Genomic DNA, 15,392 nt, shown 5'->3' on the forward strand with positions numbered 1-15,392 from the left:
GTACACCTCAGTCCGAATAGGTGCCTGTGCTTAGAGACACTGCCAAGGTATGGTGACCAATCTCGTATGCGGGCGGGCATTGTGCCTAGAGCTCATCTTAAAAAAATCAAAATAGAATAAAATCACTCAGGAAAAAAAGAGAACCCCCTTTGTTCCTCCTCCGTCGCAATACCCGCAAAATGCCTCCGAGTTTGCCAAGGATGCCGCCCCGAGCCGTCGCCGCGCATTGACGACCGTTGCAGGAGTCGGAGAACGTTACCATCAGGTGAATGACAGGAACGGAAGCGGGGCGCGAGAGTTGCTGAAGTCTCTGAGCTATTGCTAACTCGCGTAACACCGTTACACGCAGAGTGTATCCGTGGATCATCTCAAAAGACAACGAGAGGGAGACTCAGAGCCTAGAACAGACAGCCGACAGACAACCCAGCTCCATGTGACGTCAATTTGGTTTGTTCAAATTGGCCTGACAGACTGCGGACCCCCTCCCTCCCGCGTTGCTTGAGTCGCGGACGGTTGCCAATGACGCCATTGCCTTCCGCGATAACTGCTGACCCTCAATCTCGCGGACCCGAGGTAGAAAAACCCGCAATCTTCCGTATCGGCGGAACCGACCCGGGAGAGGACGCAACGTCGTACCATCGTCGGAGGGTAGGTAGCATGGTGATACACGGCCGTGGGACCCGGGGACTGAGGCTCCCTCAGCAGCAGGAAGAGGAGGAGTCGCTCTAGCTAGAGCCCAGCCTGGTAGATTGAGCTGGTTTGCTGGCGAGATGAACTTGGCAGAAACCCCATGATCGGCATCCGGCCGAGATGTCGTGTGTCGAGGCAGTTTGATTCGAGTCGGCCCTTTGACTCAGGGACTGTCGTCATACCTGGGCTTGACTGAATCGTGAACACGTTCCGGGTTGCACATCCCGGACGTGAGGCGACCTTCGAACACAGCGCGGACCGGAGATGCACTACAGCTTGCCACCTGACCGACCGACCGACCGACTGCCAATTTGACGTTGCAGGAACACCCGCCGTCAACGTGAGAACGGCTCCCTTGCCTGCCGAGATGAAGAAACGCAAGGCTCTCCTGGCCGGCTGAATGGGTTGCGACCCCGACCTCGCCGCACGGTATACGCAACACAGAGAATGTAAGGCATGCAAATTCATTCACCCTCATCCATCGCTCACCTCTTTGGCAATCGGAGTGGTGGCCAACAACCAGTACAGCCACGCAATGAAACGAGCAAGGCGAGAGCTGGAGACGGCGGCCCGAGCGCCAGATCAGACGAGCTGCATTCCCTACGCTTCTCGCGCCAGCTGCTTTAAAAACAGGAGCCCCCCCCTTCTCTCTCACCCTCGACCGCTGCAAGCTCCGCCCCCCACTCGGAGCCGGCAGAAGCCCTGCTTTTGCAAGCGTCTCCCGGTGCAGGGCACAACCGCATTCGACGCATGCTGGCACAAACCCGAATCGATTCGCTTGAAGGTGTCTTTGTGTGACACACGACGGACAGCCCTACCTCACGTTCAGGGACTCAGCTGTGCCGTGCTTGACGCCGAGGGTTGTGACCACACAGCGCCATGTGTGCGTGTGCACAATCCTCTTGTGTACCCAAATGTACGTAGCGAATTTTCCAGAAGCATTTGGCTCGCCTTCCGAGCGGCGGTTGGGCATGGGTTCGCATACCGCTCCCACGTGGATGATCGCGGGTCTGCTTTCCCAAGTGGAGATTTCATGCGCCTTAGTCCATGGTTCATCGTGTCAGTGAGGCCAGTGAGGAGCAAGAGGCTGCTGCAAGCACAGCTTATGTGTGCCTCTGTCAGAGTAGCGGCGGCCGCGCGGGGGCGGCGTCTTTCTCGGGAAGAAAACGACAGGCTGGCGAACTTTTGACAAGTCCAGACGCTGCTGCGTTATTAACTTAACTTAGTAGGGAGAGTGCTGGGCATGGAATGGAATATCCGTACACCATATTAGCGCCCAACCAGCGATGCACTAGGCAGGTAGAAAGCAACCCTTGCAATCTCGGGGATAACTCGATTTTATCTGCCGACTCAAATGCTCAAGCAGCCGACAGAGTACACGTACAAACCGGGTGTATGTAAATGCATATCGTACAAATGTAGGCCGTGCCGCATCTTGCAGGCAGAGACCTTGACACAATTCACGGAGCAAGCGTGATTCAGGGGTGTGTATCGCTGTGCCGCCAAAACGCCAAATTTGAGAGGAAGGAGAGGAAGGGGATTAGGAAAAAAAAAAAAAAAAGGCTCGTGAGGGGTATTTGGAGCAAGAGGTGCTCCTCACATCCCAGGCTCCCCCCCTCTCGTGTCAAGGGCCGCCTGACTAGCGTGGTTACTGACCAGTCGTGGGAGGCTGGAGCAGGATTCCCGGCCGGCACTTTGCGTATGCGTGGTATACGTACTTCTTCGGACGCCCATGGGGGGGCCGCCTTCCTCAGCAGGTAGGCACTTACCGCTTCCGAAGCGCTCATCGGATACGAGCGAGTCAGAACAGAATGGTGTGTGCTAGTCCCGTGACGGTGACGGGTGACGAGAGACGGTGACTGATCAAGTCAACTCTCTCACACGCCTGGCTTAGGAAGACTGCACAGATACAGATACTTCTGTTGAGGATTCGCTCCATCGCAGATCGCAGCTTACCGTCGACGTGAGGGGCAAGGGAACCTAACGCGTTGGCTTCCTTGCCAAAGTTTGCAAATAACACGACCTGTTGACGTAGTTTGTCTTCATGACTCGTGCAAATCTACCCATGTTCGTCATCTTGCAAGACGAGACGAGACGTGCGCAAATTCCGAATCCCAAGAAACAGCCAACATCTTGCAAGTTGCAAGTGGCGGTCAATCGATCATTCGACGGCGGGATTCGCGGCCCCGAGCCCGACGCGACCTATCTCTCTCTCTCTCTCTCTCTCTCTCTCTCTCTCTCTCTCTCTCTCTCTCTCTCTCTCTCTCTCTCTCTCTCTCTCTGCCTCCCCTTCCCCTTCTTCATTCTTTGTATGCAGGTGGATTCGAGAGATGACGCCGCCGTGAAGACCGCGATGCATTCGAGCTTGTGCTGCATGCAACAGCGACAGGGTCTGTCTGTCAGCTGCGTCTACAGGTACACTACCTTCTCGACGCGTCGTGACGGTGGAGTCAGGGGGAACCGCAAAACAGCCTCAATCAGTGCTGAAGCCACGCGGGAGGGGAGACCAGCCGCAAAGCTCCACCGGGAGCGCGCTTGTTGTTGGAGTAGTGTACGGATAGAGGGTCCATGAAGAAGAAGTTTGAGATCCCGCCGCTGTAGAATCTCCAATTCCAAAACCAAAAAGTCAGCCTCCTTTCGGGAAAACCAAAGAGACTACGCTATGGATACTAGGTTCTCAGAACCACTTGCCCCGCAAAGAAGGCTGGACGACCGTTGCAACACTCGTACATTTCCCATCCACCAGGCTGAAGGCAACTGAGAACAATGTCTCTTCATCAGCAATGACGACTCGCGAGCGCACCTCAGCCCCGAGAGCAACACCGTTAGTAAACCAGAACGTATAGCGCCTAGACCTGCCATTGTTGGATGGGGAAGGGGGTGACTTTGGCCGACAGTACTTTTCACCCTTTTCCGGTGTCCCTGACACGTCAAGACTTGCTGAGCACCCTGTGCTGAATAAACCATGATGAATCGATCAAAAGTACGGATACGGGACTTCTATCAGAACCGAGGTACACACCACACACGCAACACACACACCACGCAAATCCCTGCCGAGATCGCCAGCCACAACTCAGCATCGGACTTCCTCTCCAAGCACCCCCCCCACCCCGACTCTACTTTCAGGGATATGCACCGACGAGCTGCTGTGATTTCGTTTTCGCTCGCTCCTCGTGCAAGACCTTATCAGCTGATGGTACGCAATTTACCCGTCCCAATGTATTTGCAACATGTGCGAAGTTGTAATGACCGGGATGCCGCTCTTACGTACTCAGAACCGTGTCTCTTTGCTGAAGCTCCCCTTCTTCTTCTTGTCCTCATCACACTACTGTTTGGGGGCCACGACGACTAACAACAGCATGGGACTTGTCAACAGGGGCACCGTCACACAAGATTAGCGGGCGTGAGTTCCCAATTGGATCGAGCTAGGCCAGAAATGGCTCCCGTTTGTCATCTCTCTCTCGGCCGATTGTAGGAGGGCGTTAAGCTTTGGCCGCCAAAAGCCAACGGGAGTCGAAAAACAACCGAACGGAGGGTGCTTGCCGGGGTTGTCATATCCCCACGGATGCAAGGTTCTCACAGGGCTTCTACCAGGTCTGCCACAGCCTACGCGCAGTGCAGCCATAACAACAGACGCGGCACGACAAGACAAATGATGGCTGGCGGTGTCGGACGGAAGCCGCTTGGCGGCTTTTGTGACTGTCGGATATCTCTCCGCCCTCGACCCCCCCAAAGCCAAGCATTTTGTGACCACTGTGCTTTGCTCTGCGCCTAACTTGAACCTTGATGCTAGAACTAGGCCAAAGCACCGCCGCGTCCTCCTACAGTCTTCCCATGTCAAGCTTGTCTCTCAATCGGGGGAAATTCGGACTGAAAATTCTGCACCCTCCCATGGTCCATGATGCAAACGTGGCGTGAGTGACTCGTCACTGGGATCAGGGTCGCGACAGCGTCCCAAACACAGCAGCATCAGAGAATTGCATCGCCACCGTCTGATGTGAAGGCATCTACGCCGTGCCCCTTGACGAGAGGAATTTCTCCAAAAATGGCCAAAGCTCCCGCATCTTGAGCTTCTAGAAGAGAATAATGGGGAATCGAAATACCGGCAAGGAGGGTTGAACGGGGCCGTGGACCCTCTTCACCACCCACGCTCGAGCGTCATCGTCCCACGACTCTCAAGCTGTCCAATGCGTCCCACGGCGGTCCCGTGGCGGTCCCTCGCGTTCAGAGAAATGCGGCTAGCGACGCCACGGAACCAGGGGGGTGCTGTCAAGGAGTGAGCTATGCCGAAGACCCGGGTATAATCTGCATGCTGGGCGTAATGTCGCTACTTCTTGCGCTGCAACCTCGTCACCAAAAACGGTCACCAGCTCAGCGCAAACTTCCCGGTAAAGGGGGCCTGCCAGTCAATCCCTTGATCCATGCGTTGTAAAGATACCTATCCAACGACGAGCAGCAGCCTGTCCGCCGGGTTGTTTGCCCTTTGCCCTTCACCTTTGGCAGTCTCTTTCGTCCGGACCAAACACCCTGGTAACTCGGGGGAAGAAATCTGGGAAGTCGGAGGTGAAATGCAAGATAAAAAGGGTTGCTCCTGCAGAGGCCTGTATATTTCGCACCCTTGCAGCAGATGGATGATGCTGGTGGTTGGAGTGGCTGGGGTGGTTGCTTGCGTGGTGCACAGTGCGTGTGTACATATTTGGATGAGGTAGTAGGAGGTTAGTAGAAAAGGAAAACGCTGATTCTAAATCCCACCGTTTGCGACTGTTGCGTTGTTTGGGTCAGGGTCGCGGAATGTTGAATCAGTTAGGACGAGTAAAGCGTCGGCCCTTGTCAGTATGTTTGTGCACCTGATTGTGGCGTCCGTCAGTTCAGGGTCTCACGCTTCTAAGAGTATATAATTCTGTAGTTCGTGATGAAGGTACGGTAGTTCGTGGCCATGGCTCAAACGGGTCCAGCGAGATCGATCTCTGTGCCCCATTATCCGTCATCTGAGATGGCCCCGTCCCGTTTGCGGACAAGATGCGGAAGCTGCTGCCCATTGGACGGTGGATGCGGGTAGAGATGGGTCGCGAGGCTCTACGGCTCCCTTCCTCGGGTTGACGACAAAAAGAAACGTCCACTCGTGGAACATCTAACATAGCCCGATAATCAATGGCAGGCTTGGTTCAAAAACCCATCTCGTCGCCGTGGCGTCGTCTGTGCAGTTCCATTCATCCATCCTCTCAACCTCGGCCATTCTGTTATCAGGAACTAGCCGGCGTTTGGCAGGCGGGCACCATAACAGACGGTCGGACATTGCTGACAGCGAAGCGGTGACTCGGCCAAAGTCCGATCTTGTTGCGTAGAAGAGCGTGTTTTGGGGCCGTTTCGCTTGACTCGTGGGTCCTGCACAACATCCCCCAACTCCCCTCGTCAAGAAGCCAGCGTGAATGAGCGGCATTGTGTAGTACGTATTCATTCACTATTTGCCGGCGCGTTGCCTGTCAAAGGTAAGCTGACGGAAGGAAGGCTTACACTCAGATACGTTATGCAAAGCTGATAAATGTGCGTTATGGCCGTACTGTCATGCCAAGCGACATGGAACCGTGGTAGACATCTTGGCCCATCATCATAGGCCTGCCAAGGACAATGGATGCCATGCCTTGACATGGTAATTTTTGATCATTCGCAATTCAGAGATTTGTTGGTGGACGTTCCGATCTCACACAGCGCGCGATACGGCCAGAACTTCAGGCAACTTGTGGCAAGGGTTTGCCCGGAACCGTTGAATCACCCGGGTTCTTGTTCTGGAGGACTTCTAAACCTGGGCAGTCGTATCGAGAAGGATTACCTTGTCACCGTGGCATAACTTCCAATGTTGCCGGACCGTTGTGTATTTTGAACTCGAGTGGCATGACGACTCGAAAGCGTAGTCTGGGAAGAGGCGTGGCGATAAGTCTATGAGGTGCCATCGTGACACGACACAGACTCACATCAGAAACGTCCGTCATGTGAGATGAATAAATAAGCAGTCGATGGCCATACAGGACCGGTCCATCTGCTGTGAATAGTAGACTCAGGAGGCTGGGATGGTAAACACAGGGTACAGTCTTCCAAGGAGGGCATCGGTTAGCGCTATCGTCCATTACTCACTACACATTTCGAATGATTGTAACGTTCCGGCTTCAGGGTCCGAATATTACCGTTATCTCAAGGCTAGGCGTAGAATCATTCCATCATACGTCAAAGTGAATGAACCGCCGTACCGAATCATGTTCCGCAGTGGTGCAATTTCAATTCGCCCTCAAGGAGGCATGTTCCGTAGATTGTTCAATGGCAGCCAGGTGATTCGTGTTCTGTTGCAGCGTGGCCGACCCCTTGCTAAGTAGTACTCATCGACAATGGTTGGCGTGCGAATCCCAAATGATTGATTGCCCCTCGGTACTCGGCCCCGAGGTACCCGCTCTCTGTTGCGTTGTGCCTCCTCGAAGGGGGGTGGGCTTGTGCAAACGGCGTGATGCCGGCAGGATTAGACTGATTTAGATGGCGTTGACCCAGGTGTGGAGTAGCCTGCTCGGAGCATGTCCGCCTTCCGACCACAGTACAATCGTCCCCAACCTTTCGCAGGGACGAGTGGTTTCTTCTTTCTCTTTCTTGCAGGCGACTGCTGCGGTGTCGGGACGCCGGACGAGCCGACTATCGCCGTTGTGTCGTAGGAACGCTGAGATGGAGGCATACTTGTGCGCGGTTTACGCATACTAGCCTCACATGCAGCCATATCCCTGGCGCGTGTTTTGTTCTGCAGCAGACAGCAGGCGCCAAGGCCAGTTCCCGAGCCAGAAGAGAGGAACGAATGCCGCTCATTTGTCCCACGCCAAACAGCGAGCGAATGCATCTTTGATGCATCCAAGGGACAGGGGCTGATCCTCGTAAGGTACAGCTGGCGGGTACCTCGGATCTCGAAGCGGCGGGCAGTGGGCAGCAAGGTGCCTTACCCTGTCCTGTTCCGTTTAGGTGCCCATATTCATACATCGAGCATGCGGTGGGCGTGCAGTGTGCTGCAGAGGACGATACGTAAATTTGCATGTATCGTAGGCGGTCGCAGCGCTTGCTATCAACGTGGTCCTTTTTCCTTTGGGAGGGGAAAGCCAGGGTTGAAGACGATATTCTCCATTCGAGGGCACCCTTGAATTCGAACTGTCGCAGACTACCTATTTGCACGATAAAGCAAGCGTGCGATTGCTACTTTGATCTCGGTGCCGCGAGCTTGTGTGTGTGTGTGTGTGTGTGTGTATGTGTTGTCTGGCAAGTGTCCGTCAATGCGGTTCGGCATGGATGGTACAAGTTGCCAGGGTTGCCAACAGCTCAAAAAGGCCTTCGGTGATGACAGGACAAACAAGGGTTGACGTAATGATGAGTGGTTTTCCGGCATGTTGGAAAAGACACCGGAAGACGTGTTGGATCGATTCAACCACTTGTATCGTGTGTGTGTCAAGTGCAGGATGTACGGAAAGGGACATAGAAAGATGCCCATAGCCACCAAAGAAACAGAGGCGACACAATACCGATAAGTATCAGACTGGCCGAAGAAGGGCTGATGGTGAGCGCGGTAATGATGACAGAGATGCGAGCGCGGCACGATGTATGGTGCCAGATCCGTTATTGGTACAAAGTCGACAAGAATCAAGGGTTCATCACATCTGCTGGCGCGTGCTTGTCTGCAGGTGGAATCCAGTCCACCCACGCACGTATCCTTATCCTGAAGAAACGGGAGTTTGGGTTCTTCCCCCCCCTTTCTCCTCCCCTTTCAGGATTGAGGGGAGAGGCAGAGGAGGGGTCAAGATGGCGGCTGGCGGATGGATGGATGGATGGATGGATGGATGGATGGATGGATACCTTTCGGTCCCTGTTGGGCGCGGGAAGAACAGCACCAGGACCACATTCGCGGGAGCGCACGCCTGCTGCAGGATGCACGGGGCAGGCAGGCACTGAAGGCACTGGGCGACACCTTCCAACATGCCAGCGTGAGGACCACAGCGGCAGGTAGCTTGTGTGGATGCTCTGGCGAACGATGCTTACAGCTAGGGAGCCCAGATGGGGGGGGGGGGGGGGGTTATGGGATGGAGGGATCTGAATATCGGAACCACGACCATGAGCGCCAACGTCCGGAGCCCCGGGGCGCTGGAAGATGTGGTGGGCTCCTGCTGCTTCGGGGCAAAGGCGCACGAGGCGCACGAGGAGCACGAGGAACGACTACCAAGGGAAGAGGGAGAAGGGGGGCCCGTGGAAGACTTGGAAGAATTGGGAGAAAGAAAAGAACTGGGGCAGGTTCGAGGACTCGAACCTCAACCGGGGACTTGCTCGAGAGACTTCCCAGTCGACAAGGAACCTATTGCATTTGCTCGGCAGGCACAGATGGTGGTTAGGACAATGGTGGGCGGACGTGGCGGACCTTGCGGGTGTACATCTGGTGTGTGTCCTTCCTTCTCTGACCAGCGACGATACAATGCCTACGGCACGACATGACACGATACAGTGGTGCAGGGTGCAGCAAGCTGTTTTGTTAGAATGCGGTTTCATTTTCAGGAAGGTGTGCGATTGCGACTGCGGAGTTCTTTCCGTCCGTGTGCCGGTAGTAACTCGAAAGAGCGGCAGCACGAGGCAGGCAGGACTTGCAAACATGGCAGTGTGCCCGACACCTAGGTAAGGGCACGTACGAATACCAGGTAGGTCTAGGATCGAACGCAACAAGGCGCCTGCTCTTTCTAACTTTGGACTTTCTCCTTTGCGGCAAATAAGCTGGATGGTATTTATCAGAAAGGCAAAATGTCCCTTCGTTGTCCCCCCCCCCCCCCCCCCCCCCCAACTTTCTAGGAAAGCATATTTAGAGGTGAGAGAAAAACAAGTTAATGTACCGCGTTTGATGACGACCAGACCATGAGGTATGCGCGGGGAAATGCCATCCTATCACGGTGAGTGCACACGGTGAGACAGTAGCCCGATTTGATTTACACGACTCGGTGCACCAATGCACGATGCAGAGACGGTGAGGTGAACAGAGAAGGGCGAGCAGAAGAATCAATACTTTCGAGCATAAACGATAATGATCGCATAGCCTGCTGATCAGATGCAGAATTTTCACACCTAGTTATTATGCCTCTTTTGCACTCTTTCCGTCGCTCTCTCCATCTCTGTTCCTCCCATCTTCTCTCCCTCCTTCTTCCCAGTCCAATTCCTATTTTTGTTGCTAGATAGATACACTAATTATTTCGGCCTAGGGCAGTGCAGAATTGTAGTTGAGTTTACAACTGGGTGCCCGAGGTAAGAGGTCTGTCTGTAGATCGAGAGTGGTTCGCGTCACCGTCCTGTGTTGAGGTACTGAATCGGTCGCAAAAACCTGTGCCAATTCTCACGGGGCCACACAGGTACCTTGTCGAAGTAGCCCTTCAACCCCCCCTGACGAACATATGTACTCCAAGGATGTATTAACAGGGGAAGCTAGCTTGAGATTTTCTTCCCTGACGCTGACTTGCACAATGGATGTCGACCGAACCAAGTTCGCATTACCTCACTTGTATCTTTTTTCCTTGCATTTTGTCTGTTTTCCTGAACGCACACCACCGTCTCTCGAATCACTGTCGTTAAGAGCTGTTTTCGCATGTACAGTACAGTTGCCGCTCACAGTGCGCGCCGTGTGTACAACTATCTCCGAGGCAGGCATCTGCATTGGCGGGCAAGAGGCGCTTTCCCTCGAGATTTTTCTAGACTGCCCTGAAAACCAGGAAAGTGAGGTACGTGGGGGGCTTGTACCTTCCCGTTCCCCTTCGCTCTTGCCTCTTATTTCCTTCCATCTCTTCTGGGTGTAGGGTCTGAAATTTCCTCCTTGGGGGCTTCCATTACCTTCTGCCCTCTCTCTCCTCTTCTCCCACTTCCTCACCCGACACACTCAGTGCGTACAAACTCCTTGCCTCTGTTGCCTCTCATCAGTCTACTGCTGGCCACTGGCTGCACGTCCTCCGTTCGCCCACAGTGCTGACTCGACCGGAATTCCATCCACAAGAGGTAAAACACGAAACAGGACAACCAAGAAGAACCTGGCCAATCCTCCGAGATTTAACCCCCAAAGTGGATAGACAATCAAGAAAAAAAGGAACAAGAAAACCGGTCCCACACCTCACCATCACTACTATACTCTCACATCTCTCCCCATCCACACCCCCCTCCCATGAAAATTTTGAACCATTCGCTGATACTTTGATCGTGGACCGCGGCGGTATCCAACTTTCTTGTTCTGGTCAGGGCTTGTCTTGTCTTTTTTTTTCCCCCCTCCTCAAGTCTACCTACTTGACAGTAAAGTACCTCGCCTTGGCATTTCGCAGCGAGCGGCACTGTACTTCACACAGTCCTTGCACAAAAAGAAACAACCCACCCATCCCAATCCACCCCCATCCTACTTCTTTCCTTCACCTACCGACCCATCATCCGTCAACCAGGGTTTCCGACCAACGGCCAACCTCCCACACTTTCTCCGAAAAAGGCCCTTCATAAAGACCTCGCAGTCTCCACTCCTCCCAGAAGGGGCGACATCCAAACCCACTTCTTCCCTTTTTTTTCCCTCCGCTCTCCACCTCTTTGGACGGAGTGACCACTGCTCAACGGTTCCTGCTTCACACACCCTCGGCACCCACCCCGGCAAGGCCACTTTTTTTTCTTGCCCTTCCCACCCTCTGACCCCCTCTCGGCACCGCCAGGTACCTGACAGGCTTTTCTCTTGCCGAAGACAACGACGCGCCAGAGAAAAAAATAAAAAGGATCGAGCCCCATCTGCTCCACTCCCGACCCTCCCCAAAACCACCTCCAAACGGGATCAACTGGAGCCTCAATCCCACAACCAAAAGTCCACCTTACAAACAACACTTTCTTCGCGTGTTGTCTTCTTTGGGTTCGCGACTCTCTATCATCAATCGGCCGGAAAGCTTATTCTGAAGAATCTCTTTTTACTTGCACTCGAGTATTCCTTTTCTCGGCGTGCATCATCATCTTCGACTGGGTCAGCGACTTTGTTGTCTCTCGTCCCACAAAACTTTTCCACGAGGCCTTCGACGAGTCCCCGTACAGACGTAGGAACGCGTCTCGAACTAGCAACAAGCAAACTGCTCTGTGCGCCTTTGTCTCGACAAAAGGCCGACAGACAAGTCAGTGGATAGCATGGACGCTTCCCAGTACCCTACCAATGGTATAAACACGACCTCGGCCTCTTACCCGTCGCCCCCCGCCATCACGCCTCACCAACTCCAGCACACCAACTCCCCGCTGCCTCACCAGACTCTGCCGCCTTTGCAGCCGCAGACTTCCGCCGCTATGAACCAGATGTACGGCAGCAACCCTCACACGCCTCGCACTCCCGCGACTCCCAACACTCCGGGCTCGCAGAACAACATGCCCGCTTACCCCCAGCAACAGCAGCAACATCAGCAGCAGCAGCAGCCCGGTCGTGGTGGTCCGTACCAGCAAATGGGCCAGTATCCTCCCCCGCCCCAGGGCTACGGCACTCAGTCTATGCTGCCCCAGACCACGATGGCTTCTTCTCATCCCCAGCCCATCGCGCCCGCTCCGGCGTCTGGCCGCGTTCCTCCCGTCCTTCGCCCCATGCCTGCTGGCGGCGTTATGCCCCAGCCCGGTATGAACTCTCCCTACGGACCCGGCGGTGTCATGCCTGGCGGTCTTGGTGACAGCGACCAGCCCACCCATGTTGTCGGCTCTCAGGGTCGTCGCGGCATCCTGCCCAGTGCCCCCGGACGTCCCGCTGCTACTCCCGCCGGCGCCGGAAACACCAAGAGCACTGTTATTCCGGTCAAGGACGCCGATGGCAAGTTCCCGTGCCCTCACTGCACCAAGACCTACCTTCACGCCAAGCATCTGAAGCGTCACCTTCTGCGCCGTAAGTGTCCCCCCCTCCCCCGCTTTGTAATTGACAACAGCTCTTTTCGCTGACAGTTGAAATCAACAGACACGGGCGACCGCCCCTACATGTGCGTGCTGTGCCGCGACACTTTCTCGCGCAGTGACATTCTCAAGCGTCACTTCCAGAAGTGCTCCATTCGCAGAGGCAACCCGACTGGTGCTAGTCACCTGTCCCACCCTCAGGCCCATGTCAAGAAGAACGCTGCCGCGCAGAAGGCGGCTCTTGGTCAGGATGGCGGTCTCAACCACCTCAACGGTCTTGGTAACATGCCTGCGGATGGTATGGTTCAGCCTTTCGGTATGATGCCTGTGCAGGACGGAATGAGCAACCTTGCAAACGATCAGAGTCAGTTGTCGCGCTCCAGCAGCCTGACTAGGCTTGATAATGGCAGTAACCAAGACAGACGGGATTTGACAGGATCTGTCATGGATGCTTCTGGCCGAGGTGGCAACTTCGAGCAGGCATACAACGGCAATGTCCCTAGCTCCATGACGCCCAATATGAATCAACAGATGCAAAACTACAATATGCCCCCGGGTCAAAATGGAATGTCCATGTATGGCGGGTCGAACTCGAACCAACAATCGGGCCTTGATTGGTCTCAAATGTTCCAGGCTGGTGCGCAACAAACCTACGCAAATCATCAATTCCCCCCTAATCTTGGACAGACGCAGATCGCAACCAAACCCGAGCCTAATACCGGCGCCGAAAGAACACAAGGTGCTCCTGACCACCAAAACCACCCCGAATCCCTCTTCTTGTCGACCTGGGGCGTGCCGCCATCGATCCAGGACCCCTTCACTCAACTCTCCAACCAGATCCTCAACTTCTTTTACCCTCCAGGTTCCTCGATAACCAACGAAAGCGCCGGCTTTAACCTTTACTTCTCGGCCGAAAACATACGCGACTTTTTGGAAAAGTACACCCACTTCCACGTCCACTTTCCTATTCTACATACTCCCACGTTCCGTATTATGGAGTCTTATACTGGCTTGCTGGCCGGTATGTGCTGCATAGGAGCTTGCTATTCTGATCGTCTCTCTCCAGACCATGTGCGCGACATGATGAACTTTCTTAAGTCGGCACTGGTTCGAGACGTGCCCTTTCTGGCCTCGACGGTAGGCGGACAGCAGCAGAATGGAAACGCTAGCGCTGGCGCCTCAAGTCAAAATCAACGCGATGTTGAGGAGCTGCAAGCTGTTATGCTGCTCCAGATTCTGCTGATTTGGAACAGCACCCCTCAACACCGCGAGAGTGCTCGCGAGATCTTCCCAGCCATGACGGAGCAGGCTCGCAAGCTTCGTCTGTTGGAGGTCTCCACCAGAATGCCCCTCTACAGTCCGCTGCACCAGAGCAACTTTACCCCTCAGAACTTGAATGTCTCCACATTCGATTGGGGTGTGTGGGTTGAACAGGAAAAGCGGATACGCCTCATGCACATCATCTTCCTTTGCAACTCCGCCATGGAACTTTATTTCAACGCCCGCTCTCATATCGACAGCCTTGAGATGCACATTCCGCTGCCATCCGATGATGCGGCATGGGATGCACGGACGAAGAAGGATTGCGAGGACGCCCTTGGCCTGCACGGAGAGGAATTGGCACGACAAAAGAATCCCAACGGGACTCAACGCAGCAAGCAGCCCGAAATGAGTTATGCCCTCCAGACATTGCTTCACAACTCGTATCAGATTCAGCCAGGCAGAACCAACCTTTACGGCAAGTTCATTCTGATACACGCCATTCTGTCCATGATCCGGCGAGCTCAGTTGGACGGCAGTGCCGTGATGAAGGGGTACGCGACACCTCCCATGAGCGACTGGATGACAAATGGATCATCGGACGCCAGCGGTGGCAACAGCGGTAGAGGTACACCTGTTGACCCTGCCGTCCAAGGCGTTCCATCTCACGTTCATCACACCTTTCTCATGGCATTGCAAAAGTTCAAAACCAACTGGGACGCGGACATGATCAATCAATTCCCACCCGGATCGGCAAAGAATGCTCGCAGATATGGATTCTCTAGGGACGGTATTCACTTCTACTGGCTTGCGAAATACCTCCTCAAGTACACAAGAACGTCGGAGCTACAGATGGATCCGGACGCGCGGTTCATGCAGGTGATGCAACTTCTCAAGTCGGTGAAGGCTTGGGTGATGTCGGATGGGACAACACGAGGCGAGGAAATGGGATCGGTTGGAGAGATCGACAAGGATTTTGGAGTGGCGAACCTGACACTCGACATGGCACGACTTTTTAAACCTCTTCCGGCGGTGGTGGAGGACCCAGGAATATCTTCTGTTCAAACGGATATCGGCACGGCGGGCGGCGGCATGCTCTGACATTACAAAAAAAGAGACCAATTGCATTTGGTGGGCGTTTGTTTTTACTCGATTTTTTTCTTTCTCTTCTTGTTTTACTGTTATCCTCACGGATCCGTTCTCATCAACTCATGTGCTTGCGGAAAAGCATTATCGATTCCATACTGCATCAAAGCCGGATCGACGGTGGTTAGTTCTGATATGCATCTTGTGGCGGGCGGTTTTACGCAATGATAGACGGGGAGGCGGAGTTGGCACTGCATTAGACTGCGATCAGATAGAACTTGGGAGGCTCTCGGGTGGCACCAACGGTGGCTCGATGAGGTTGTCACGATATTCATGGCTTTTCGCTCATAATGACTCCTTTGGCGGTACGCGCGGCTAGACTGGTCCGGTCCAATAGTACATGTCTCGAAATGGGTGTTCCTCGTCCT

General features: G+C 54.3%; 3 protein-coding genes across 3 annotated transcripts; all 3 read left to right on the plus strand.

Annotated features, from left to right (window-relative positions):
- Positions 1-79: 79 nt before the first annotated feature.
- Positions 80-1,879, plus strand: CDEST_05141 (uncharacterized protein; the record flags this gene model as incomplete). Its single annotated transcript, XM_062921300.1, has 1 exon — positions 80-1,879. Exon 1 carries the CDS (start codon positions 1,091-1,093, stop codon positions 1,877-1,879), a length of 789 nt encoding a protein of 262 aa, XP_062777351.1. The 5' UTR covers positions 80-1,090.
- An 855-nt stretch (positions 1,880-2,734) lies between these two features.
- Positions 2,735-3,434, plus strand: CDEST_05142 (uncharacterized protein; the record flags this gene model as incomplete). The annotated part of the gene is made up of 1 exon (XM_062921301.1): positions 2,735-3,434. One exon carries the CDS (start codon positions 2,735-2,737, stop codon positions 3,260-3,262), a length of 528 nt encoding a protein of 175 aa, XP_062777352.1. The 3' UTR covers positions 3,263-3,434.
- Positions 3,435-11,496: 8,062 nt separating this feature from the next.
- Positions 11,497-15,319, plus strand: CDEST_05143 (uncharacterized protein). Its single transcript, XM_062921302.1, has 2 exons — positions 11,497-12,613; positions 12,683-15,319. Exons 1-2 carry the CDS (start codon positions 11,881-11,883, stop codon positions 14,977-14,979), a joined length of 3,030 nt encoding a protein of 1,009 aa, XP_062777353.1. The 5' UTR covers positions 11,497-11,880; the 3' UTR covers positions 14,980-15,319.
- Positions 15,320-15,392: the final 73 nt, after the last annotated feature.

Source organism: Colletotrichum destructivum, chromosome 3, assembly GCF_034447905.1.
Source record: "Colletotrichum destructivum chromosome 3, complete sequence".
NCBI classification, from domain to species: Eukaryota; Fungi; Ascomycota; class Sordariomycetes; order Glomerellales; family Glomerellaceae; genus Colletotrichum; species Colletotrichum destructivum.